This window comes from Phoca vitulina, unplaced genomic scaffold, assembly GCF_004348235.1.
Source record: "Phoca vitulina isolate PV1807 unplaced genomic scaffold, GSC_HSeal_1.0 scaffold71, whole genome shotgun sequence".
Taxonomy (NCBI): Eukaryota; Metazoa; Chordata; class Mammalia; order Carnivora; family Phocidae; genus Phoca; species Phoca vitulina.
The window spans coordinates 10,267,291-10,294,767 of record NW_022589774.1 but is presented as its reverse complement, the minus strand read 5'-3'; the positions used below and the strand labels follow the sequence as shown (position 1 = coordinate 10,294,767).

Here is a 27,477-nt window from a genome sequence, read left to right as displayed (position 1 = left end):
ATTTAGAAGATATTATGGCACCACTTTGAAAAATTTAGCTTTAATTACACTTTTGCTATTCATTTGCCTACATCTGCATGAGTCTGAATAAAACTTAAATCTTAACATGAAAGCTGACACCTTCAAGATCCTTCGCCAATCCCAAAATATTGAGAAAATTTAAGTTCTTTAATATCCATTTGACAGTTTCCTCTTACAACTATCTAAATTGTGTGTGCATGCTCAGTTTGAAGGAAAAGAGTTTCCTTCTATGACTACTCCAAAGAAAAAGATGCCTGTATTAGCGATTCCTTCACACCACAGGCTCACCAATGTCTCCAAGATGGACGAGGCAGTGCTGGCAGATATAGGAACAGGAGCTGGACTGTGGCTTCACTATGGCGCTGGTATGCGTCTGTTTATTGCTGATAATTCCCAATTGGGAAGACTTCACACGGCATGGTAAATCTACATTAAACACTGTACATAGTTCTTGTAATAACTACAAGGAAAACATGAACAAAATTTAGTGATAAGTCAGAACTGGTAAGTCAGAAGTGATCTAACAGTGAAGTTTGTATACTTTATCATGTGTACCTGATATCATATACAATTGAGACCTGAGCAAAGACTCAAAGAAAATAGGATTGGATAATTGGTTACATTTATTATAAATCGTATCTTTTAAATTCTCAAGTATTAGAGCAATCTAGAATGTGCATCTTAAAGGAACGGAGGGGGGACACCTGGGTGGCTCAGTTGGTTAAGCATCTGACTTTTGGCTCAGGTCATGTTCTCAGGGCGTTGGGATCAAGCCCATGAGTTGGGCTCCACACTCAGCAGGGAGTCTGCTTCTCTCCCTCTGTCCCTCCCTCTTTCTCTCAAATAAATAAATAAGATCTTTAAAATAATAAAAATAAATAAATAAATAAGTAGAAGGAACAGCAGGGCACCTTGGTGGCTCAGTCAGTTAAGTATCTGGCTCTTGATTTTGACCCACGTAGTGATCTCAGTGGTCCTGAGATGGGCCCAATGGTGGGCCCGGCCCTCAGCAGGAAGTCTGCTTGGGATTCTCTCTCTCTCTCTGTCCCACCCCCCTTCTAAAATAATGAATAAATCAATCTTTAAAAAAATAAAAGGAACAGAAACATTATTTAAAAAGACTTTACCTAAATAGGGTATTCATTCACATTCAACAAGCAATTCTAAGAAATCATCTATCTAGTATTCCTCTTAGGAACACATAAAAACCAGGGCTCTTGGGTGGCACAGTCTGTTAAGTGACCGACTCTTGGTTTCAGCTCAGATAGTGATCTCAAGGTCATGAGATCGAGCCCCACCTCAGGCTCCTTGCTCAATGAAGAGTATGCTAGAGATTCTCTCTCCCTCTCCCTGCCCCTCCTGCTTATGCTTACCCACTCTCCCTCCCTCTCTCTCTCAAATAAATAATCTTAAACACACACACACACACAAAACATTAAAGATTGGGTGGTTACAAATATGACTTAAATGCAAGCCAACATATCTGTCAGACTTTAGGAATTCCTTGAGATAGACAGACAGATAGACAGATTGATTTTTTTAAGTAGGGTCCATGCCCAACATGGGGCTTGAACTCACAACCCTGATATCAAGACCTGAGCTAAGATTAAGAGTCTGACACTTAACTGACTGAGCCACCCAGGTGTCCCCTTGAGATTTATTTTCTTAAGCCCTAGGTCAGTTCATATCTTTGCATACATAACAGATCTGATGGTATTACAGATCTGGAAGGGACTTTTGACATTATATAGACCACCCATTTCTTCCTCCTTTCTCCTTTCGTCTATTAAAGGTACCACCTCCTGGTCAGAACTAACTCTTCTGTCTGAGCATACCTATTTCATTCTTGTCTGCCTCCTGCCTATCATCCTCTCACTCTTAAATTTATTTTCAGCTTCTCATGCTTCTTTGCTGTGACCTACAAATATCAAGCATCATCTACAGAAAACAATAATAAAACCCCCAGACCAAACACTCTCCCCCTTGACCTTAGATTCCTTCTCCAGCAACCTTCTAATGTCTCTTCGTCTTCTTACCAAACTCCTTCAAAGGAAAAGCTATCCGCTTTCTCAATTCCTATTCACTCCTTAATCCATTATGATCTGCCTTCCACACAAACTCTTTTCCCATCCCACCACCTACTACCACTCTACTGAAACTGTTGTCCATATGACAACCAGTTATCTAATAAACAAATACAATGGACACTTTTCAGTCATCATGTTATTGGACCTCTTTGTTGCATTTAAAACAGTTGACCTTATGGCTGATCACTGAGCTTTGCTAGTTGTTTTGTTTTGTCTTACCAATCATTCCTTTTCAGTCCCCTTTATTCAAAGGCTTTTCTCACCCCACCTTGCTCCCCAAGGGTTTCATTCTTGGCCCCCACACAGTTCTTTGCATTCTACTCTCATTTATTCAAATATTTACTTACAAATATATTAATTCAAATATTTGGTTACCATGGTAAGCAACAGAGATAAGAAAATCTACCTTCTTAAAGAGCTCACAGCCAAATGAGCAAGACAGGTAAATAAAGTGGGGGTGGGGAAGGGAAGAGGCAGGGAGCGGCAAGGGATATCAAACATGATAGCTAGCATAAGCCAACAAATAATCTACATCTATAGTCAATATTATTTCTTAGGTTATTTGATATATTTGTCTCACTTATCCTTGTGATAAACTAGTAACAATACAGTATATGTAGTTACAAAGCTCCATTTTTTCAGATGAGGATATGAAAGCAACAGAAATATCAAGTGATTTGACTAAAGTTACAGAATTAGAAATACCCTGATTCTATCACCACCCTTTCTAACATGTGCAGAATTCAAAATATAAAATAAGACATCCTCAGGACCCCCCTCAGGATTTGAAATGTCCCACCTTTTTCTAAGTTAAAAACCACTTTCATAACCAAATACAAGTTCTGTATACCCTTTCTTACTAAGCATAGAAATTATCTATTTCAGCTTTACTTATACCTATACATTTGTTATGGGCAAGAAATTTGCTGACATCAAATTAGGTGAACAAGTTAAAGCCCAGAATGGTTACAGTCAGGAAATATAAAAGGCAAGAAGTAACAGGAAAGGAACAAAAAATGGAAGAAACAAAACAAAAACAAAAAAACAAAACCCCCACAGCCAAACCATATGATTGTAGAAGATGACAAGAAGAAACATGACAGACGGTGAAGAATGGAGTTCAGTAGCTACTGAAAGAACAGACTGGAAAATTAGGCAAGACTGAACATCTATCAAGAAGAAAAAAGAATGTTCATGAAAAGTAAATCAAACATGGCTGGAGCATCATGTGTAATGTCTTCTAATAAAATCTTTGCCTGAACCCAGGGGCTGTAGATGAAGATACCAGAAAAGTTCCTGCTGACTCAAAGATTCTGGGTGAGAGATGTCTAGTGGGTTTAGAGGCAGAAACAAGGTGGCACTGAAGAAGAGAAACAGATGTTTCATAAGTTGAGCAGAACTATATTTGGCAATTATTCTGTGAAAACTCTGTATTAAACTATTCCACTGCTCCTTAGCTCTTCACCTTATGCCAAGAATGGACAACTAATGATGAAGGTACAGAATATCACCTTTTAAATTACTACAGAAACTTAATAATACTTTCCTTTTGGCTCTCACTTTTTTAGAGTAACAACTGTTTGCTCGGTTCTTTCATGTTTTCAAAAAACCTGTAGCAGAATGTTACATCTTTCCTTTGGGAATTTCGTTCTGGCTTGAGGTACTATGCTTTAAATGGCTCAAAAAATGACAGCTAAGAAGTAAAAACCATCTTCACAGAAAATACAACTTAGGATGACATGTATCAATCTCTTCTCAATCCACTTCAATTAGATTTCTATCCCCACCACTTTACCAAAGTCACATTGCATCAAATCCAAGATACCATAAATTATAAGATGAACTATTATTTATCACAACATTGAGAGAAAAAAAAAAAACACTGCCAACTGAACAGTGACTTACAATCTTTTGTGAACTTATCCCTGTTTTAGAGATGTTACAATATGAAAAATATTTTAGAAATGAAGAAATACAGTATTTGTTAATGTCACCAGTGACTTCCGTGTTGTCAAATCTAATTGGTCCCTTTTTAATCATCTTACTTGACTTCTCAGTAGCACTCAACAGAGTCGATCACTCTTACTCCTTACTGAAATGCTTCTCTCTTGGCTTCTAAGTCACCAGTGTCTGATTTTAGAACATTGCAATCGTGGCTCCACTTGTGCTAACCTGTTCTCACCTAGCCCTGTGGTTTTTAAAATTTATTTATTTAGTTAGTTGGTTAGTTTCAGAGGTAGAATTTAGTGACTCATCAGTTGCATATAACAACCAGTGCTCATTACATCATGTGTCCTCCTTAATGCCCATCACCCAGTTACCCACCCCCAACCCCTCCAGCAACCCTCAGTTTGTTTCCTAGAGTTCAGTGTCTCTTATAGTTCGCCTCCCTCTCAATTTTCATCTTATTTTATTTTTCCTTCCCTTCCCCTATGTTCATCTGTTTTGTTTCTTAAATTCCACATATAGGTGAAATTATATGGTATCTGTTTTTCTCTGACTTATTTTGCTTAGCATAATACCCTCTAGCTCCATCCACGTCGTTGCAAATGGCAAGATATTCTTTTTGATGGCTGAGTAATATTCCATTGTATATATGTGCCACATCTTCTTTACCCATTCATCTGTCGATGGGCATCTGGCTCTTTCCATATTTTGGCTACTGTAGACATTGCTGCTATAAACACTGGGGTACATGTGCCCCTTCAAATCACTATGTTTGTTAGTCCTGTGGTTTTAAATACCAAACACTAATGTCAGACTAAATCAGGTTCTTTATTGTAATCATAAAATTTACTCCAGCCCTGACCTTTGTTCTGACTCCAAGTTTGTTTATCTAATTTCCTATCTGACACCTGCACTTAGATCTCAAATAGCCTATCTCATTTAACACAAACATAGTTGCTTTCTCTACAGTACTCCCCATCTCAATAAATGGAACAACCAGTCATCTAGCTGCTCAATCTGATAACTCAAGTCACCTGATAATTTTTCCCCCACCCTGATTTCACATATCCAATCTGGTCCATCAGCAAGTCTATTGGCTATTCTTCAAAAATCCATCAATTTCTTTCCATTACAGGGGCATCCTAATTAGCTTCCATTCCTGAACCCCACTAATTCATCCTCCATACAACAGCCAGGATAATCTTTTAAAAATGCAAACTTTATTATGTTACTCCCTAGCCTCCTTTCCAATGGCCTACAACTACACCTAAAGATTAAAATTCAAAATTCAATATCTTGGCCTGTAAGGTTGTACAATGATCTGGACTTGGTCTATTCCCTCAATCTGGTGGCTTAATCTGCACTGCATGTAATCAAGAAAAATGTATAAAACATTACTGTTAGCAACACCATTAACTCTTTCAATGATCAAACCAAGACAACATAAAAATGCAAGTAAAAAGTCCTATTAATGCTAATATCTGAAAAAGTTTATTAACGCTTATTCTACCATTATTGTAATTGCTCAACCACTGCCTAAAGAAAGCAGGTGGAGAAAAATCAATGACTATAAAAATTTGAAAAAATAAATTTCAAAATTAGATCACTCATATATTTTCCTTATAAAATAATTTGAATGATTTTATTATTCCTCTGCCCATAATTTTTTTTTTTTTTATAAATACCATGCTCCCTCAATAAAAATGATGATTCTTGCTTTCCTTCCTTGCAGATTTGGTTCATCAATGTGCAATTAAAACTCTGGAAATGTGTTACATATATATTACATCTTAAAAAAAGGTCAAAAATCATGTTTCAAGGTGACAAACCAAACTATACAATGGCTATTATAAAAATGCATCGCAACATGGGGATGCCTTCCCTCGCCCCCCACCAGCGCCCCTACTTGGAGCCCCTACTGCTCCGCCTACTTCAGCTGTGTTCATTCACAATTCCAGGTTCTACTGCATAGGGAAGGGAAGGAAAACAGATCTGAATCAGAATGAGACTGGAGTTTTAAACCTAGACTAGGTTTCAAAAACGGAAAGGCAACCAGAATGTTACGGAATCTTTCTAAGAAGTTATGATGGAAATCTGGAACTCGACAAAGCAAGCTGAAAGTAGTGATGGAGGGAGGGAGGGACGATTATACAGTCAGGGTTATGAGTAATATTCCATTGTATATATATGTACATCTTTTTTACCCATTCATCTGTCTACGGGCATCTGGCTCTCTGAGATTTCTCAACATATTGAGTCAAACTGTATACATAATTTTATATGATTTTTCACCCAATAATACAATTTTTTCATCATCTTAAAAAATCTTCATAAATATCACTTATAATAGTTTCATAAATTTCCATTTTACAGATATGCCATAATTTATTTAATCATTACTCTATTGTAAGATATCGGTGTTATTTTCAAATTTTATGATTTAAATTATAATTTATATCTATTTGTTCCTTTACATATAAATATAATTGTCCTTATTAAATATTCACTGATCTATGGACAAAGAAAAAAACTATATTACAAAAAAACAACAACAAACCTGGTAACGTTAGGAAGCTCTAAATAAAATGAAAAAACAAAAGAAGAAACTGGAGATATTTGCCAAAAATAATGGAAAAAATCAATATCTTTCATGTATAAAGAGCTCAGAAAAATCACCATGGAAAAAATAGGGTCCAAACAATGAACAGGAAAAGTAAATAGATGATTTATATAAAATACATATATCTAATAGAATATGAATACAGTTCAACACTAGTAACCCAGACATTAAATTTTAAATGAAAAATTATTTTCCATTTATTAAATAGGAGTTATTCACTTAATCATTCACTTTTACTGAAAACACTTAACGCTGGCAAGCATGCATCAAGACAGACACTTGCATACAAAAATATAAATGATAATCTTTTGGGAAAACAATGTGTATCAACAGTTTTAAAATTTCATTCATCCAGTGATTTCATTCATCATCCAGTGAAGAACTGTCATCATGAAATAATCCAATATTAGAGAAAATGCTTTATACACAAAGATGTTTATCAAACTGTTTAACAATACAAGGGAAAATTTCCATTATGTTTATAAAGCAGATGTAAGACTGGATATGTACAACTATGTACAAAATTACTAAAACACCAGAAGGATATATACTAAAGTAGTAATTTATCCTGAATGGGAGAATTAATTAAAAAATATTTTATTTTTGTGTAATTTCCAAATTTCTTGAAATTAGTATGCATTATTTTTATAATCAGAAAGCAAAAAGAGTATCTATTAATGTAGCCATCTCTTCATTTAGACTGGATGCTCCCTTAAAGGAAAAGACTCTTTTCCCTCCATATCCTCAGTATCTGTATTGTACTTTACAAATAGTAGGCTTTCTTTTTTTAACTTTTTTTTTTTAGATTTTTATTTATTCATTTGAGAAAGAGAGAGACAGAAGGAGCACAAGCAAAGGGAGAGGCAGAGGAAGAGGGAGAAGCAGACTCCCTGCTGAGCTGGGAGCTGGACATGGGGCTCGATCCCAGGACCTGGAGATCGTGACCTGAGCTGAAGGCAGATGCTTAACCATCTGAGCCACCCAGGCTCCCCAAAATAGTAGGCTTTTAAAAGCCACTTGTGGAATTAATCTCTAACATCTGCTTTAAGGACTAGTTAGTGGCATACCACAATCCCTCTCTCCAGAAGTATCGACTGCTCCTGTTAGAAGTTGGCATCCATTTGAAAATGAATTTTGAGAATAAGAACCACACTTGAGTTCTTTCAATAATGAACTGTGAAGAATGTTTTAGTTTACGTAAAACAAATAATCTCTATAAGATGATGGCTGGCTATGGGACAACTTCCAACACAAAGTCTTTTCTTTTCCTTTGTTCAAAGAAATGATATAACCAAAATGGAGCCAAAATACAGGTAGCAATGGTCAAGAAGCAACACAGAGAGAATGGCCAAACATTAATCCAAGATCTTCAAAACCTCATCTCGTAAGTTATACACATTTTGTTAATTAAATTATGAATGCTACTACAATGGATAAGATGAAATTTTCTAAAAGATTCTGCTTAAAGAAAATTCACTGTTCAAAAGATTTGTTTGTTTTTTTTTTTAAAAAGATTTTATTCATTTATTTGAGAGAGAGAATGAGTGATGGGGAAGGGGAGAGACAGTGAGAAGCAGACTTCCCACTGAGCAGGAAGACCTATGTGGGGCTCGATCCCAGGACCCCGAGATCATGACCTGAGCTGAAGGCAGACACTTAACTGACTGAGCCACCAAGGCACCCTGAAGATTTATTTATTCTTTTACCTTGCCTGACTTAGAAGCTATAGCAGGATGTAACCAAGGACAAGATAAGTCTCTGAGGATGATAAATAATGGCTTATTATTAAAATGGAGAAAAATCTACTCCATTTCTTAAGTAGCTTAATAGCATTTAAAGCCCCAGATAAATTCTACTGAACACATAATACTATGAAAACTCACTTGATTATCACAAATTTTGACAATTTCTTGCCCGGTACAACACAGCTGTTACTTTCATAATGACTATACCCATATGCATAAATTCACATTTGCTCTATTACCATTTATAACTGACTACTTCTGCTATTTCACTAAGATATGGTGTTTCTACTCATTACCCTTTTTCTACTCACACAGTTATACCTCCAACCTTTAAGCCAAAACATCAACCTTTTTTGGTTGAATCTTTATTGTTTGAAAGGTCTTATGGTAAACAATTTGGGATATTTTTATTTATGTGAGATTATAGGTGATCAACTCCTGGATGGCGCACATAGTGGTAACAAAAAGCGTTTATATGAACAACAAGACATGTACAAAGAACATTCACAACTATTTCTAGAAGAATTGGTATACAATGCAGAACTCACCTGAGTATAGAAGCCACTAGCTGCCTCTAGGAACAGAGAAAGGTTTGCCTGAACTTCACTCCGATTCGGGTTTGCTCGATTCTTTGCCTGGCCTTGTAGTGTTGTGATCTGATTCTTAAAGGCATGATTCCAGCTGAAAACAAAATGTAATTCTATTTGGTATAGCAGTGACTCACTGGGCAGACACTGGTCCCCCTGAGAACAAGAAAGAACTGTTTGTTATAATTATAACTAGACAATAAACCTGCATTAAAGTTATTCACTTATTTAAATAACTTTGTGCTCCTCTTTGAGCAAGACTAGACATGCAGTAGAATCCAACTGACCTTAGTAAACACTTACCAAATGTTCAAATAATCAGACTGTGGCTTCAGTTATTAATCTTTTAGAGCTACTAGAGTTAGAGCCTATTTAGGAATCCCAGTACAAAAACAGAACTACAGTGGCAAGACCAAAGTAAAAGTAAGCTATTAATGAACTGCCATGTATTATGTGAAGAAATAATTCTTTTTGAAAATTTTTTAAAAATGTTAAGCCATATCTCTTATTTCCATAAAATCTATTTCCCACAGTACTCTGTTCTAATTCTATTTAATACTTTTATTTCTCTTGGGGTTAATATTTTCTTGAGAGCTTGAAATATAAGCTCATTTTTTGACATTTCAATTCTGGCTATTTAAATTAGGAAAAAATACAATGCTGAAATATGGCATACCAAAATCCTATTATAAAATGTCTTTCATTAATCAAGTTGTATAGAGAATCATTTTAAATTCAGTTATGGTGAAATACGGTCATTCCTTAACTTGTAAACCACAGGGGGGAAAACAGAACTAGGATGGAGGGAGAATATTATTGCCTTAATTAAAGGAAGCAAACACAGATAAAAGGTCCACAACCTACCTGGAAAGTACTAATTCTTTATCAATGTCAACTTTGAGACTCAAGAGCACTGGGTGTTTTTAATGGTTTATGAGGACACAATCACTCCCTCAGCATTTTTGATGACATTTTATCCGTGACTCTAATATCATGGAAATGGATTTTGAGTGGCTGTGATTAAGCTCTTTTATTACTAGAACTCCTAAAAAAATATAAAGTATCTAAGAAAGGTGTAAAAGATAGGAAAAACTAATTTTCACCATAACTTAGGGTAACAGCCATTACTAAAGAGAATATTCTTAACTGATTTTTAATTTTCCATCAGCCTAATATCCCTGTTCCAATTTATAAGGCAAGGCCTTCCACAAAAGGCATTTATTTACTCACTTGGGAATCTGGTCATCTGTCATTTCACCTCTCATAGAAAGAACAAGTGGAATAGCCTAAATATACAAAATCTTTCTTTAGTCTTATTAGGGGGAAAAAAAAGGAAACACCTACTTATTTTATAAAAGGAAGAACTTCCCTTACAGTGCAAACATATTTTCCTTTGGGAGAAATTCATAGAATCACATTTACCAAAGAAGATTTATCTAAAGCTTACTATTGAACTTCTTTTTTTAGTCATGGCTTAAATGCAGGACTGAACACATACAGAGAATCCAAACACCGTCTCTTAGTACTTGAAATATATATAGATTTGTTTTTCTGATATGCCCTAAAGAGACCTTAAAAACATTCAACTCCAAAGCATTTCTCCTCTTGACACGCAAGACTATCTGAAGTAATACCAATGGTTAAATGTTTTGTTCAAAAAACCCACAGGTGTAAGAATTTTTTTTTTTTTTTCATTGAAAGAGCTTACTATAGGTTAAGAAGAAATAACCAAATTGTTCTTTTCTATCCTAAAGTCTTGGTGATATCTTGATCTTACAGGGACATCCCAAATGATAATACTTACAGATCCTGTTCTACTTTCTTGTCTAAAGCGTATTCCAAATCAGTAACTAGCATTTTCTGGTACAGGTCCTGCAGAGCCTGCCTGGATGTCCAGACCTCGGCTGGACCCAGCTTAGAATCTGAGTAACAAAACAAAGACAAAACAGTAGATAGATAGAAAAAACAGACAGTTAAAATCATTATAGCACACCAGTGACTCCTTCCCTGCCCATTTCCCAAAGCACACACCTGCTTTAAGTAGATGCCATAGATTGCTGCAGTCGTTTTATACTACTACAGTTTCAAATGATTTTCACCTTTTGGCTAATGACTAAATCTGGTTTGAAATGTTTCTGCATTTGTCTTTTAGCTTTGAAATAACACAATGACATGAAATGACATGAATGGGCACCCTTTGCTTTAGTTTGGACTTCTATGTATTCATATCATAGGAAGTCATATGCCTCAGAAGTCATCCCATTTAAAATGATAGACGGCCAAGATGGTCTGTTTACTCTCATAACTGTATCTCTTTGTCCAAAGCAGCTTTTTTCTTTTTATTTTGAATCATTCTCACAACTGTCCTTACAGAATCTTCATGTCTGCTCACAATCCAGCAGTTGTTTGCACATTCTGCTGTTATTCATACTCTCTCTATGTCAACCCAATAAAGCCGAAAACAGTGAGGGTTATTTTAATGATTGGTAAATTGCTTGCCAAGAAATTCTGTGTGCAATCCACACTTGCCATTTAATGTAAATGAGAACTCATAGCAGACACTGATTAAACTGCTCAAGAGGCCAAATGAGAGATTGGGTGCAAAATGAAAAGAAGTCAGGCTATGACTAAATGTAATACCCAATTGGGGCCATACTGTCTGCCAGAGTCCTACAAGACACATTAGCTCCTCCGATTACTAGGTTTATGAGTGCAATAATTGATGGTGAGCTGCCTCAATAGAAGAACCGAATAGCAGACTTTTCAATTAGGCTTCTGGTTACATTTAATATTTTGCTGCAGCACAATGGCATAGTTTTTACTCTTCTTTAAGTCTGCAAATAGAATCTCCTGGATATTTGAATTAATCCTCACAAGAGTTTGCTGGCTACAAAAAAACAGGGTGTACTATCAGCTTCTTGGTCCCTTATTAGGTTTTTAATGACTAAATAAACAGATTTATAGATTTATTCAATCTTGTTTTGATTCATCGATGGCAGGGAAAGGACCATAAAGGATCATTAACTCTGATCTATTAGACAGACTATCATTTAAATTACTTAATAACCTAGTTAATGTTCTTGGGCAGTCAAATGTTCCTTATAAAAGCCAAACTAAGCCTACTTACTGAGGGTATTCAATAGTTAAGAAAAAGTAAAAGGTATAGCTAGCTTAATATTGCTCCACGTATAACTTTTGTCACATAATGTATATTATGCCTAACAGGACAATACAAAAGCTAATACAGTAGCTTAGAGCTGACACTGATCTCCATAGTATGGAAGATGATAACAGTCACGTTAATAATGGGAAGAACTGAGGTACTATATTAAGTAAACCTGTTAAAAAGTGCTTTTAGCTTTTTTTTTCTTTTCCTTTAACAGAGGATAATGATACTACCCATAAATTCTTAAAACATTAGTATCAACATTTACATTAACATTAGACCGCGATGTTGAGAAAAAGACATCTAAAGACCCTATTTCTTCTTGATTATAAATTTTGGCCAGAATACTGGTTGTAATAGTTTAACTCTTCTTAATGGATTTCACTTCAGAAATTAAAGTTCTTAAAAATTAGAATGAGATCCATTTCTCTTTTTACACTTTAGGACAGCATATGCTGCTATAGAGAGCATACTGATCACTACAAAGTCACTGTCATATATTTCCCAATTTTGAAAAGTTGATCATCTGCTTCTTCTAGTGACTTCCAGTTATTCTTTCAAAAACACCTTGGTTATATAAATTCAAAACAAAAAGGGTAAGGGAGAAAAGAAAGGTGGCAAGGCAGCTCACTCAATTTCAAGGACTTTTAGTAGGGTTTTCCTACAAATATTTTTTCTCAAGGTCTATTTACTACTCAAGTTTGGGGAATTATAAACAGGAAGACATGAACCTAAAACCCTAAGGTATTTTTGTTTATATAGTATATGAATTCTCTTTTCTATGTCTTAAATTGATGATAAATAGTCCATAACAATTAAATGATTATATGCATTAAATTAGGTAATATTTAATTCAATGTAGCACAGACTATATAAAATTCCTGATCATCTAAGTAAGAATTCAAAGTTCAAAAACAGTAATTATTAAAAGCAAATAGTAAGTTATCATTCCTTTTGGCAACTAGGACAGTGCAACAAGTAATAGAGGAAAGATGAGACCCTTCCCTTAATTTAATGGTATAAAATAAGTGTGAAAAACAAATGAGCCAGCCAATACCTGTCATGTCAGCCTTCAGGACTTCTGCCTGCCTAAAAAAAGGGAAAAAAGAACATCGATTAGAAACAAACTAGGCCTACTCAACATAAATAACACTGAAAGTTAGAAGTTAAGTGAAATCATATACTACATAAAGATGTATAGCACCTCCATATGTGAGGTCTTGGCAAACTAATGCCATTACTTAAAAGTATACAGGGTCACCATGAATTCTATGAGTAGAGCTCACATTCTTGCTGTTTTCCTCCAAATCTGATATATTTAAGATAACATTAGATGACACTCATTAAACAAAAAATTTTCCCTCAATGCAGCCAGGAAATCCTATGTTTCTCAATTCACTAACCACTGTAACTGTCTCAAACCCCCACTCTCCTCAGATGTTGATTTCTGACCTCTTCATAAGGCTAGCCCCATATCTCAGCAAAAACAATGCCCAGCTGCCAAACCCTACATTCACACAGCCCTCTTCTTTCTCCTGTGACAACACTGGAGGCACTGCAACTCTTATTTAAGACCAGGAATTCCACTTAGGTAGGCTCTTTCTGGACTTTCTTTATTAAGGACTTCTGCTCCTTTAATTATTCCCTCCCTCTTTCAGTAATTTTGAAAACTTCCCTCTCTAGTGGATCCTTCCTTTTCTTCAGTATTTTAAACATGCCCAAGTCTTTCACAGGTTTTAAAAAACCTTCTTTCTGTCCTAGATTATCCTCCTCTCGCTGCTTCTTTTCTCTCTCTCAAATTCTTCAAGAATTGCCTATATTCAAGAGGTCCAAAACTGAACTCGTGACCCATTGCCATTCTGGGTTCTCTTTCTGGTGTTTTTACCTTACCAAATGTATCACTGCTTTCTAGTTGTGAAAGGCAGATACCTGGAAGTCACCCATGACAACGTTCTCCCAAAGCCCTGGTAATCTATCAACTCCAGAGAATTCTACCAACTAAATATATCTTGAATCTATTAATTTCCCTTTACTTCTTATTCAGCTCCTCTTACTCAAGTTCTGAACCATCTCTTCCCTGGACTAATGCAAAGCCACCAAAATTGTTTTCTCCATTTCACTCTTGCCCTATTTCATACTGTTCTCTCTGCTGCTATCTGAGGGACCTTTTAAAAATACAAATCTGAGGGGTGCCAGGGTGGCTCAGTTGGTTAAGTGTTCATGATCTCAGGGTCATAGGATCAAGCCTCGCCTTGTGCTCTGCGCTAGGTGTGGACCCTGCTTCAGATTCTTGCTCTCCCTCTGCCCTTCCCCCATCTCTAATAAAAAAATAAATAAAAATACAAATCTGATCTTACCAACTGCCCAGTTAAAACACTTTAATGATTTCCTACTGCTCTTAGGGTAAAAACTGTAATCTTTACTAAAGCGTCCTACAAGGTTCCCTGCACTCTAAAAATTAGAGTCTACACTCTGCTTCTACCATTACTCTCTTCTTTCCTTGATCTCTGTGCTCCAGTTACTGGACTTCCAGTTTCTGCAATGTGCTTTGCTCCCTTCACACTCAGGCCTTTGTAAAGAAGAATCCCTTCCCTAGGAATATCTACCTCAGCCCCCTTTGGTTAATTATGACTCATCCTTTGTCTCAGTCAGAGACATAACTTTCTCAAGAAATCTCACTTGATAGATGAAGGATATTCCTATTTTATGTCCTCAAAGCACTCATTTTTTTCTTCATAGTACATATCACAGACTTTAAGAATGCTCACCATCACAATCTATTAGCACATGCACCTAGCATACAGTAGGCATCCAATAAGTATCTTTTAAGTGAAGAAAGGAAAAAGGATACATCATGTTCATATATTCTAAAAAGGTATGTATATAAACTTATGAGATTTCCATGTCTTTTTTTTTTTTTTTAGATTTTATTTATTTGAAAGAGAGAGCACAAGTAGGGGGAGGGCCAGAGGAAAAGCAGACTCCCTGCTGAGCAGGAAGCTGGACGTGGGACTTGATCCCAGGACTCTGGGATCATGATCTGAGCCAAGGTCAGAAGCTTAACTAACTGAGTCACCAGGCACCCTGAGATTTCCATGTCTAAAAACAAAATATGACATAAAAGCTAGAGAATATTCAGAGATTCTAAAATTTTTACTGTAAATGTTATGTACTTAGTATCAGTTGTGAATTTTAGTTTCATCAACACATAAGGCAAACCTTTTCATTTTCTTAGCTTTTAAAAAATATATTTTTTACTTTTTTTAAAGATTTTATTTATTTATTTGACAGAAAGAGACAGTGAGAGAGGGAACACAAGCAGGGGGAGTGGTAGAGGGAGAAGCAGGGTTCCCCCTGAGCAGGGAGCCCGATGTGGGGCTTCATCCCAGGACCCTGGGATCATGACCTGAGCTGAGGGCAGATGCTTAATGACTGAGCCACCCAGGCGCCCCTAAAAAATATATTTTTTTAAAATTAAGCTTTCAAACAACAGGGTGTTATGAGAACTACCAGTATAAATAAAAAATATAAATAAACAGCTATACTTTATCCTGTAACATCATTTCAAATTCCATTATTCAATATAACCTAGATTCACTGTGTGCTTTGGGTGTTAAACTTTTGCCATTAAAACAAACAAACCAACAAACAAACAACTTTCACAGAGTTTGTTGGATTATGTCTCTTAAGATCATAAAATTTAATAAAAAATACCATATATCCTGCAGAAGATGTTACATACAAACCTAATACCAACCACAAATCAAAAACCAGTAATACCCAAAGAAGAGAAAGGAATCCAAGTATATCACTAAAAAAAAGCGAGCAAACCATGAAAGACAGCAAGAGAAGGATCAGAGAAAAACTACAAAAACAACCACAAAATAAGTAACAAAATGGCAATATATATCTATCAGTAACTATTCTGAATGTAAATAAATTAAATACTCCCAACAAAAGACACAGGGTAACAGAGTGAATAAAAAAACAAGACCCATCTATTTGCTGCTTATAAAAGAGACTCATTTCAGACCTGAAGACACCTGCAGACTGGAAGTGCAGGGATGGAGAAACATTTATCACACAGATGGATGTCAAAAGAAAACCAGGGTAGCAATACTTGTATCAGACAAAAGAGGCTTTAAAACAAAGACTGTAACAAGAGACAAAGAATGACACTATATAATAATAAAAGGGACAATCCAACAAGATGTAACAATTGTAATAATTTATACACCCAACATGGGAGTACCCCCATACATAAAACAGTTAATAGCAAACATAAAGGAATTAACTGATAGTAATACAATAATAGTAGGGGAGTTTAACACTTACATCAATAGACAAATCGTTCAACCAAAAAATCAACGAAGAAAGAGTGTTCTGAATGACCCACTGGACCAGATGGATTTAACAGATATATTCAGAACATTTCACCCTAAAATAGCAGAATACACATTCTTTTCAAGTGCACATGGAACATTCTCCAAAACAGATCACATATTAGGCCATAAAACAAGTCTCAACAAATTCAAAAAGATCGAAGTCATACCATGCATCTTTTCTGACCACAATGCTATGAAACTAGAAAACAAAAACAAGAAAAAATCTGGAAGAGCACAAATACATGGAGGTTAAATAACATGCTACTAAACAATGAATGGGTCAATCAAGAAATCAAAGAAGAAATAAAAAAAATTACCTGGAAACAAATGAAAATGAAAATACAATGGTTCAAAATCTTTGGGATGCAGCAAAAGCAGTCCTAAGAGGAAGTTTATAGTAATACAGGACTACTTCAAGAACAAGAAAAATCTCAAATAAACAACCTAACCTTAAACTTACAGGATCTAGAAAAAGAACAAAACTCAAAACCAGCAGAAGGAAGGAAGTAATAAAGATTAAAGCAGAAATGAATGTATATAGAAACTAAAAAAAAAATAATAGAACAGACCAACAAAACCAGAAGCTGGTTCTGAGAAAAGATCAACAAAATTGATAAACCTCTAGCTAGACTCATCAAAAAAGGAGAGAGAGGGCTCATATAAACAAAATCACTAATGAAAGAAGAGAAATAACACCACAGAAATACAAACAATTGTAAGATATTATGAAAAATTATATGCCAAAAAATTGGACAACCTAGAAGTAATGGTTAAATTCCTGGAAACATATCACCTACCAAAACTGAAGCAGGAAGAAATAGAAAATTTGAACAGACCGAGATTACCAGCAAAGAAACAGAATCAATAATAAAAAAAACTCCCAACAAACAAAAGTCCAGGACCAGATAGCTTCACAAGGGAATTCTACCAAACATTTGAAGAGTTAATACCTATTCTTCTCAAACTATTCCAAAAAGTACAAGAAGAAGGAAAACTTCCCAAATTTGTTCTGTTTGAAACCTCCAAATTCATTCATTCTATTCATTCCTGTTACCAAAACCAGATAAAGACACACAAAAAAGAGAACTACAGGCCAATATCTTTGATGAATATAGATGCAACAATCCTCAACAAAATACTAGTGAAACCAAATCCAACAATACATTATAAAAAATCATTCATCACAATCAAGTGGGATTTATTCTTGGGATGCAAGAGTGGTTCAATATTCACAAATCAATTAATGTGATACATCACATCAATAAGAAAAAGGATAAATACCATATGATCATTTCAACAGATGCAGAAAAAGCATTTGACAAAGTACAACATCCATTCATGATAAAAACACTCAACAAAGTAGGTTGAGAGGGAACATACCTCAACATAATAAAGGCCATATAGTAAAAACCCACAGTGAACAACATATTCAATGGGAAAACAAATGAGAGCCTTTCCCCTAAGGTCAGGAACAAGACAAGGATATCCACTCTCACCACTTTTATTCAACATAGCACTGGAAGTCCTAGCCACAGCAATCAGACAACAAAAAGAAATAAAAGGCATCCACACTGGTAAGGAAGAAGTAAAACTCTCATTGTTTGCAGATGACATAATACTATATATAGAAAACCCTAAAGACTCCACCAAAAAACTACTAGAACTGATGAATGAATTCATTAAAGTCTCAGGATATAAAGTCAATATGTGGAAATGTGTTATTTCTATACACTAACAATGAAGCAGGAAAAAAAGAGAAATTAAGAAAACAATCCCATTTACAACTGCACCAAAAATAATAAAATACCTACAAATAAACTTAACCAAAGAGGTGAAAAACCTGTATTCTGAGAACTATCAAACATTAATGAAAGAAATTGAAGACAACACAAAGAAATGTAAAGACATTCTATGTTCATGGATTGGAAGAAAAAATATTGTTAAAATGTTTGTACTGCCCAAAGCAATTTACAAATTTAATGCAATCCCTATCAAAATACCAACAGTATTTTTCATAGAACTAGAACAATCCTAAAATTTGTATGGAACCACAAAAGACCCCAAATAGCCAAAGCAATCTTGAAAAAGAAAAACAAAACTGGAGGTATCAAAATTACAGATTTCAAGATATACTACAAAGCTGCAGTAATCAAAACAGCATGGTACTGGCACAAAAACAGACAGATCAATAGAAAAGAACAGAAAACCCAGAAATAAACCCACAATTATATGGTCAATTAATCTTCAACAAAGAAGGAAAGAATACACAACGGGAAAAAAGACAATCTCTCTTCAACAGTGTTGGGAGCTGGACCACTTCCTAACACCATACACAAAAATGAATTCAAAACAGAGACCTAAATGTGAGACCTAAAACAATAAAAATCCTAGAAATGGCACAGGCAGTAATTTCTCTGACATCGGCCACAGCAACATTTTTCTAGATATAGCTCCTGAGGCAAGGGAAATAAAAGCAAAAATAAACTATTGGTACTATATCAAAATAAAAACCTTCTGCACAGCGAAGGAAATGATCAACAAAACTAAAAGACAACCTACTGAATGGAAGAAGATATTTGCAAATGTCATATCTAATAGAGGGTTAGTATCCAAAATATATAGAGAACTTATACAACACCCAAAAAACAAATCATCCAATTAAAAAATGGGCAGAAGACATGAAAAAACATTTCTTCAAAGAAGACATACAGATGGCCATCAGACACATGAAAAGATGCTCAATATCACTCCTCATTAGGGAAATGCAAATCAAAACCACAATGAGATATTACCTTACGTTTCAGAATGGCTAAAATCAAAAACACAAGAAATAACAAGTGTTGGCAACAATGTGGAGAAAAAGGAACCCTCTTGCACTGTTGGTGGTAATGCAAACTGGTGCAGCCACTGTAGAAAACAATATGGAGGTTCCTCAAAAAGTTTAAAAAAAAAAAAAAAAAAGAACTACCCTATGATCCAGTAATTGCACTGGGTATTTATCCAAAAAATACAAAAATGCTAATTCAAAGGGATACATGTACCCCTCTGTATATTACAGCATTATTTATGAAAGCCAAATTATGGAAGCAGTCCAGGTGTCCTCTGATAGATAAATGGAGAAAGAAGATGTGGCATAATATAATATATAAAGGAATATTATTCAGCCATAAAAAAGAATGAAATCTTACCATTTGCAACAACATGGATGGAGCTAGAGTGTATAATGCTAAGCAAAATAAGTGAGTCATAGAAAGACAAATACCATATGATTTCACTCACATGTGGAATTTAAGAAACAAAACAAATGAGCAAAGAAAAAAAAGAGCAAGACAAACCAAGAAAACAGACTGTTAACTATAGAGAACTGATGGTCACCAGAGGGGAGGTGGGTGGGGGGGGGCGGATGAAATAGGTGATAGGGGTTAAGAATACATTTATGATGAGCACTGAGTAATGTATAGAGGTGTTGAATCACTATATTGTATACCTGAAATGAATATAACAATCTATGTTAACTATACTGGAATTAAAATAAAAACTTAAAAAAAAAGAAGAATGCCATATATCAGATCCTATCCATGTCAAAATAACACACCCCTCCAAAAAAAAAAAAAAAAAAAAAATCCTGCTGGAGCATTGTTTATGAACCTTATACTGAGAAAGCCAGTGCTAATTATGCATCTTTACTAGACTCAACTCCCTGAGCTGCAAAGTTACAAATAATATATCTTACTATGCTCCCACATACTAGTTAAAAAATTCATACAAGTATATATAAGATATCTTATACTTAGAATCACATTTCTAAAGGTTGTTTTCTCATTCCAAGCAAGATTTGGTTATAAAAATTAACAAATATCATTTCAGTATGCTAACATCAGCCTAATGAGGATACCAACTTCCTGTCAAAGATTTTATTGAGCATATAACAGGAACCATTTACAAATAATCTGCTTCCCCTACAGGCTGTCAGTAAGAGAAGATAATGTATGTCTAATAATGTCTCATGTAAGTCTAGCCAATTCTGCAGCAGGCTTCCATTGATAAACAAAGATCAAAATTTTACTTTATATTTTTACATACCATAATCTAAGAATTTTTAGAAAAACTAAAACTTCAAGCACTAACAAAAGTGCAAAAATGTCATAAAACCTATCTGACATAAATGTTAAAGCATTTTGAAATTCGAGGAGTTTTGATTCCTCAGTATGACAAGAGTAGAGGTGCTCATTCTCTGCACTGTTCATTCTCTCCTAGATTCTGAAAGAGACACATTAATGATGAAAATAATCTTAGTAAATTGAACTGATGAAAAGATAACTAAGTGGAAAACATAACAACCTGAAGATATCTATCTAGTATTATTCCTCTTCTATAAACAAGGAAATTGAAGCTCTGAAATGTGAAATAATTTGTCCACAGTCACAAAGCAATTAGGTACAATTAAGTACAAACTTAGTTCTTTCCAACTCCAAAGTCCAGTCATTTCTACTTCTTTCAAATTAGAATAAAAAAAAAATTGTGACTTAAAAAGCTAACACAGATTCTGTCAACTAAACACTAACATTTAAGTTACCTAGCCTAAATTAAAAGATTTGCTCAAATAGAAAATAAATTCTACCTGAGATTTTTAATCAAAAAGACCACAAGAAGTAAAATTCATATTCTAGTACAGTGGTCAGCCTATGGGTGAAATTCCTTCCTTCACTCTGAATCTATGTTCATAAATAAATTTTACTGTAACACAGTCAAGCCCCTTCATTTATATACTGTCTATGGCTGCTTTCTGCTAAAAGGGCAGAGCTGAGTAGTTGAGACAACGACCACATGGCCCACCAAGCCTGAAATATTTATTATCTGGCTCCTTTACAGCAAACTTTGCTGTAAAGGAGTACCTGATCAAAAAATGAGAAGGTAAGTATCTATAAGTTCCCAAACCAAATAGCTTTCCCATATGGGAACCATCAATAATAGTTTCCTCAGAGTAAAGATCTATTTTTATTAATGTAGTAATCTTACCACAAAGAGAACTATATTAAAAAATACAGTGTCATGTAACAAACAGTAAAGTTACTAAGTGCAGGCCATGCTATTTTTTTGATGGACTTAATCTATAAACGGTCTAAAACCCTGTTAGGGTTATATACTATTATCTACTAACTCTTCCTTTTTCCTGTGTACCAAAAATACCCATTTAGACAGGTGAGAGGGTTAAAATGAGAATGATCATCCCACAAGAAGACGAATCCCTAACCCCCACTACACAATTTCCTTTTGCTTTTCTTTTTCTTTTTTTCTTTTTTTTTTTGGGGGGGGGGGTGGGCAGAGGGAGAGAGAGAATCTTAAGTAGGCTCCAAGCCCAACACGCACAGCCTGACACAGGGTTCAATCCCATGACCCTGAGATCATGACCTGAGCTGAAGTCAAGAGTAGGACGCTTAACTGACTGAGCCACCCAGGTGCCCCACAATTTTCTTTCTTTTAATAGTGTATAATATACAGGAAACCAAATCAACAGATACGTGATCTTACAGCAACTGCTTTCATAAATATTAGTGCATAATTGGCTGATTATTTCATAAAGAAAAACTACTACACCTCAACTGACCTATTGTTTTGTTAAAGACCAATAATGTTAAAGCTTAATCTTAGAGTTTATAGCCAATAGTTATATATATAGAGAGAGTTTTTTAATGTTTTCTCTTGGTAGAAGATTTTGGCAACATGAGTTCCTTTTTATTTTTACTTTAAGCTGAAGGAATTAATGAAAACAATGAATGAACCAAGAATTCAAAAATGAAAAACCATCATGCCTTCAATAATAAAATAGCACTATTAAATAGTTACAAAATATAAAGCTTTCAGAATATTAAACACATTGTGTCACTTCTTTAAAAAGAGAAATTAAGCACTTCTATCAAGCAATAAAAAAGAAAAAGTCATTAAAAGGCTGAATAAAATCTGAAACATTCAGTGATAAACAATGCATTGAAAGCTAACAACCTGAAACAATATTCTTAGAGACAACATGATCATCAAAATCTATAAATATATCCAATGTATTCTAATGTACTAGGTATTGAATAGCCAATACTATATATAGTACTTACTACTGTCAGACACTGTTCTAAGGGCTTTACAGAAATTATTTAATCCGTATTATGAACTATTATTACCCCCACTTTATAGACGAAGAAACACATGGAAATAGAGGTTAAGTAACACATCCTAGGTCATCAAGTTAGTAAGTAGTAAAGGTAGCATTTGAGCTCTTCAATCAGTTCGGTTCCAGAGCCTAACTCCTAACCATTACATCATAGTTCCTCTTATACAAGACAGCAAGAAAAAAAAAATCTGGAATGTTTGATAGTAATAACCCACAGAACTAGGGCCTTCAATATTTAAATATTTTGCAATAATTTTTTATAATGTCATTAGAGAAAAAAATATTAAAATTAATGTTTATCTTCTTTAACAATTACCTTGATTATAAACAGCACTTACATAACAATGCAAGGTAACATATATAGAGTAATCTTTCTTAAGAACACACATTAAGATTTGTGGTTTAAAATACAAGGTATCTCCAAGGGTGCCCGGGTGGCTCAGTCGGTTAAGCATCTGACTTTTTTTTTTTTTTAAAGATTTTATTTATTCATTTGAGACACAGAGATACAGAGAGAGAGAGCATGAGCAGGGAGAGACGCAGAGGGAGAAGGAGAAGCAGTCTCCCTGCTGAGCCAGGAGCCCGATATGGGGCTTGATCCCAGGACCCTGGAATCGTGACCTGAGCCGAAGGCAGATGCTTAACCATCTGAGCCACCCAGGTGCCCCAAGCATCTGACTCTTGATTTCAACTTAGGTCATGATCTCAGGGTCCTAGGATCAAGCCCCCACAGGGACTCTGCTTGAGATTCTCTCTCCCCTCTCCCTCTGTCCCTCCCCCCATGCTCTCTCTCTTTCTCTCTCTAAAATGAATAAATCTTAAAAGATTAAATAAATAAAATAAAAGGTATCTCCAAAACAGGGGCAGACACAATGGAAGATTCCTTCTACCTAAACTTCCAAGCCCGTTTCTTCCATGAGCAGAACACAAGAAAATAAGCCAACATCTTCTAAACTCACAGTTGCTAAAGAAAGGTGAATCATGAATCAGCCTCTTCTGTTTCAGGAGGTGAGGCTAGAAATTTTTTTTTTTTTGAAATTTAAATAAAAGCCATAGCAGGTTTTATGTCAAGTTAATTTGTTTACTTATTTTCATAGAGTACTAAGGAGTACTTGGGATAATAAAAGTATTCATCAATTACAATCATAAATATAATAACTTAATCATAATTATTTCTGCAAAACAGTAGGCCAGATAGTGTAAGGTGAGTGTGAGCCTACACATGCATGCACAGAAATACACAATCTATAGATCTCTAACACATCACCAAGTCTCATGGTATTAATAATAAATAAATAAATAAATAAATAAATAAATAAATAAATAACTCATATTGCTCTACTGTTGAATTTCACATAGAAAAGAACACTTAGAGAAAATGCTGCTCCTGAAGGAGCTCTTCTCAGTAAGAGATAACAAAAACACTAATTTGCTTTCTCTCTATGGCACTTTACAGTTGGTCCTGAATTTCCAAGTCTCCTAACATTAACCAATGCTCTATATATTACAACATTTATTCTACAGTTTCTATTATTTGAAAATGTGTACCTAGTTTTACTAAGGGACAGCCCTGGTCTGGAAATAGCAAAGGTAAGAAGGAATTCTTCTACCAGGCAGAAACAGTGGCACAATAATAAAAGCTAAGCTAAGTCAGTGAAGGAGGGAGACTGGAACATAAAATATTAGGTAAAAAGCCACAGGAGATGAGCCGAGAACCAAGGCAGACAGCAGATTGTGAGAGCCTGCATGACACATTAAAGAGCTCAGATTCTATCTTTTAAGTAACAGGAAACCAGTGCTGAGTTTTAAGCAGAAGCACAGCATTGTCAGAATTTCATTTTTAAAAGATTACAACAACATGCATGAAAGATGAATTTTAAAAGGGCAAGACTGGAAGGGAGGAAGTGACAATACAGATGGACAGAAAAACCTAGATTCAAGAAATACCTGGAAGTAAAATCAGCAGAAGGAAAGCTAAAGCGAAGAAAACAGTCCAAATCATTCCCAGTTTGTTAGCTTGGATAGCTGGGTATATGAGAAAATACAGGTGTATAAGCAGGAACTTAGCAGTAAGTGTCAAGCAGAGGAGCCATCAAGACTAGGGATATAGTCCTGGAATGACCAGAACATCGATGACAGTTAAAACCATAAGAGAAAATGTCATTGCCCAGATGGCAGAAGGGAGAAGCTAGCTTTCAATGATCATTTTTTTCTGAGTATAGTTGACACACAATGTTAGTTTCAGGTGGACAACACAGTTATTCAACAACTCTATTTGTTATGCTATGCTCACCACGAGTGTACCTACTATCTGTCACTATATAACACTGTTGCAATACCACTGACCAGATTCCCTATGTTGTACCTTTTATTCCTGTGACTTACTCAGTCCATTACTGGAAGCCTGTATCTCTCTCTCCCCTTCACCCATTTTGCTTGTTCCCCCATCCCCTTTTCTTCTGGCAACCATCTATTTATAGGTCTGATTCTGCTTTTTGTTTATTCGTTTTGTTTTTTTGGATTCCACATGTAAGTGAAATCAGTTCCTTGGTTCCTCAAAAACTGAAAATAGAAATACTACATAATCCAATTCCTACTGAGTATGTACCCAAAGAAAATTAAAACACTAATTCAAAAAGATATATGTACCCTATGTTTACTGCATCATTATTTACAATAGCCAAGATATGGAAGCAACCCAAGTGTCCATCCATAGATGAATGGATAAAGAAGATGTGGCATGTATACACAATGGAATATCATGCAGCCATAAAAAGGGATGAGATCTTGCAAAAACATGGATGGACCTAGAGATATCATGCTGAGTGAAGTGAAGTCAGAGAGAGAAAGACCTATATTCATTTTTAAGGGGCAGATAACTACAAGGACTGGAAAGCAGGTTGGATTCGACGAAGTAAGGGTCAACGATAGCCCTGCCAGAAAAGAGACAATGTCAAATTGCAGGGGACTAGGGAACAAATAAGAAAGAGAAGTTTAGGGGCACCTGGGTGGCTCAGATGTTTAAGGGTCCCACTCTTGATCTTGGCTCAGGTCATGATCTCAGGGTCATGAGATTGAGCCCAAGTCAGGCTCCGCACTGAGTGTGGAGCCTGCTTAAGATGCTCTCTCTTCCTCTGCCCCTCGTCCTGCTCTCACGGGCTCTCTCTCCCTCTCTCAAAAAAAAAAAAAGAGGAAGAAGAAGAAAGAAAAGAAAACAAAGGGAAAACCTTAGGCCAATTAAAAATGCTAGGCAGTGAGGAAAAAGGGAAGAGGGCCATGATAAAGAGAAGTTTCCTTTTTATAATGGTAGAGACTTAAACAGGTTTAAAATGAAGAAATGAATATAGAATGGAAGACTTAAGAAAATGAGAACAAAACTGACAGAGCATGGTTCTGGAAGATATGGAAGGAAATGAGAATGTGATTAATAAGACAGGAGGCAAGACTGCCTTTGAAAAAGAGGCAGGATGAAATTGGGGGGAGGTAAGGTTAGATGGAAATGTGCTAGAAGAATCTGGGAGTAGTGTGGGGTGAAGAGATATCAAGAGAATTCAAAGCTACACTCACTGCATTACCTTCAGAGATAAAGTAGGAGATCAGATCATGAACGTAGGAGGTAGATAAACTGAAGAGAATGGTGAATATCAGAGATAATTACAAAATGAATAGGAAAGGGAGCCTTACCAAAGGCAAAGAAAATAACTGAGAAAAAGTTATGCAAGCTGTATAGATTAGACACAATGGAAAAATTAATATGAAAATATAGCTAGCCTCAATGACGGCAGGTCCTACTTACTTTTAAGGAACTCAAGATAAAGTGGAAGATACAAAGACATACAGATGATTTCAATACGTTATAGCTGAGTACAAGGATAAAGATATATGCTTACAGTTCAACTAGAGAAAGAGAAGAGCCCATGGGAATGAGGGAGAAGATAGTGTTCAGGGTTGTATCCCTAACACCTAAAATAATGCCTGGTATATGGTAGCTGTTCACTAAAATTTTGTTGAATTAATGAATGGTAAAATGTACATCATACAAGAGGCAATTTTCTGCAATGAAAAGTGATACAGAATACAAAAGGTCTGAATGTGGGTTTCCTATATATTAGTAGCAGTATGCTGGCGCTTCTTTCCAAAAAACTTCAATTTCCTCATCTGTAAAACAGGGAAACAAACTCCCTTTCAGAGTTGCTATGAGAAATAAACAAGACAACCAGTAAGTTACATAAAAGAACCTAAGTGAAAACTCCAAGAGGGAGGGCTGTAATCTGATTATAAAACCAACACTTTAGTGACCACCAAACTACTTTTGCTAATCTGGTTCCTGACACAGGATCCTTTCTGAAGCAGAACACGGGGTTGAAGAAGACAACATTCCAAGATGGGGGTCAAAAATCCTGTCATCTACTACCATATAATGCTAAAGGACAATAGAAAGAGAAACTGTTTACACGTCATGATGACCAAGTTCTTAGTATGTACAGAAAATGAAACCAGAGGTAGATACGTCAAAGTTTTGCAAGATAGTTTCTTTTTTGCTTTTCTCCAAACAGTAGTTTTGATTACATAACTTAAACACATTTTAAATATTGGACCTGGTAACAGATCAAGCAAATTATAAAATACAGACACGTTATGATAATTAATTATAGACTCTAAACTCCTCTGTTAAGAATTAACTAAGAGCCTAATGAAAATAGAGTTTGATCAGTTAGTATTTGCTAGGTCATGTTTACATGCTTTCATATTT

General features: G+C 35.3%; 1 protein-coding gene across 6 annotated transcripts in view; it reads right to left on the bottom strand.

Moving 5' to 3' along the window:
• The window catches only part of SMG7 (SMG7 nonsense mediated mRNA decay factor), an 89,780-nt gene that overhangs the window by 26,372 nt on the left and 35,931 nt on the right, over window positions 1-27,477 (bottom strand). For all 6 annotated transcript variants that reach the window (XM_032392996.1, XM_032392998.1, XM_032393000.1 and 3 more), the window contains 4 exons: window positions 13,231-13,262; window positions 10,812-10,929; window positions 8,969-9,101; window positions 310-481 (listed from right to left, as the gene is read on the bottom strand). In XM_032392996.1, coding sequence (XP_032248887.1) covers window positions 310-481; window positions 8,969-9,101; window positions 10,812-10,929; window positions 13,231-13,262 — 455 coding nt within the window. The remainder of the gene's footprint in view (window positions 1-309; window positions 482-8,968; window positions 9,102-10,811; window positions 10,930-13,230; window positions 13,263-27,477) is intronic.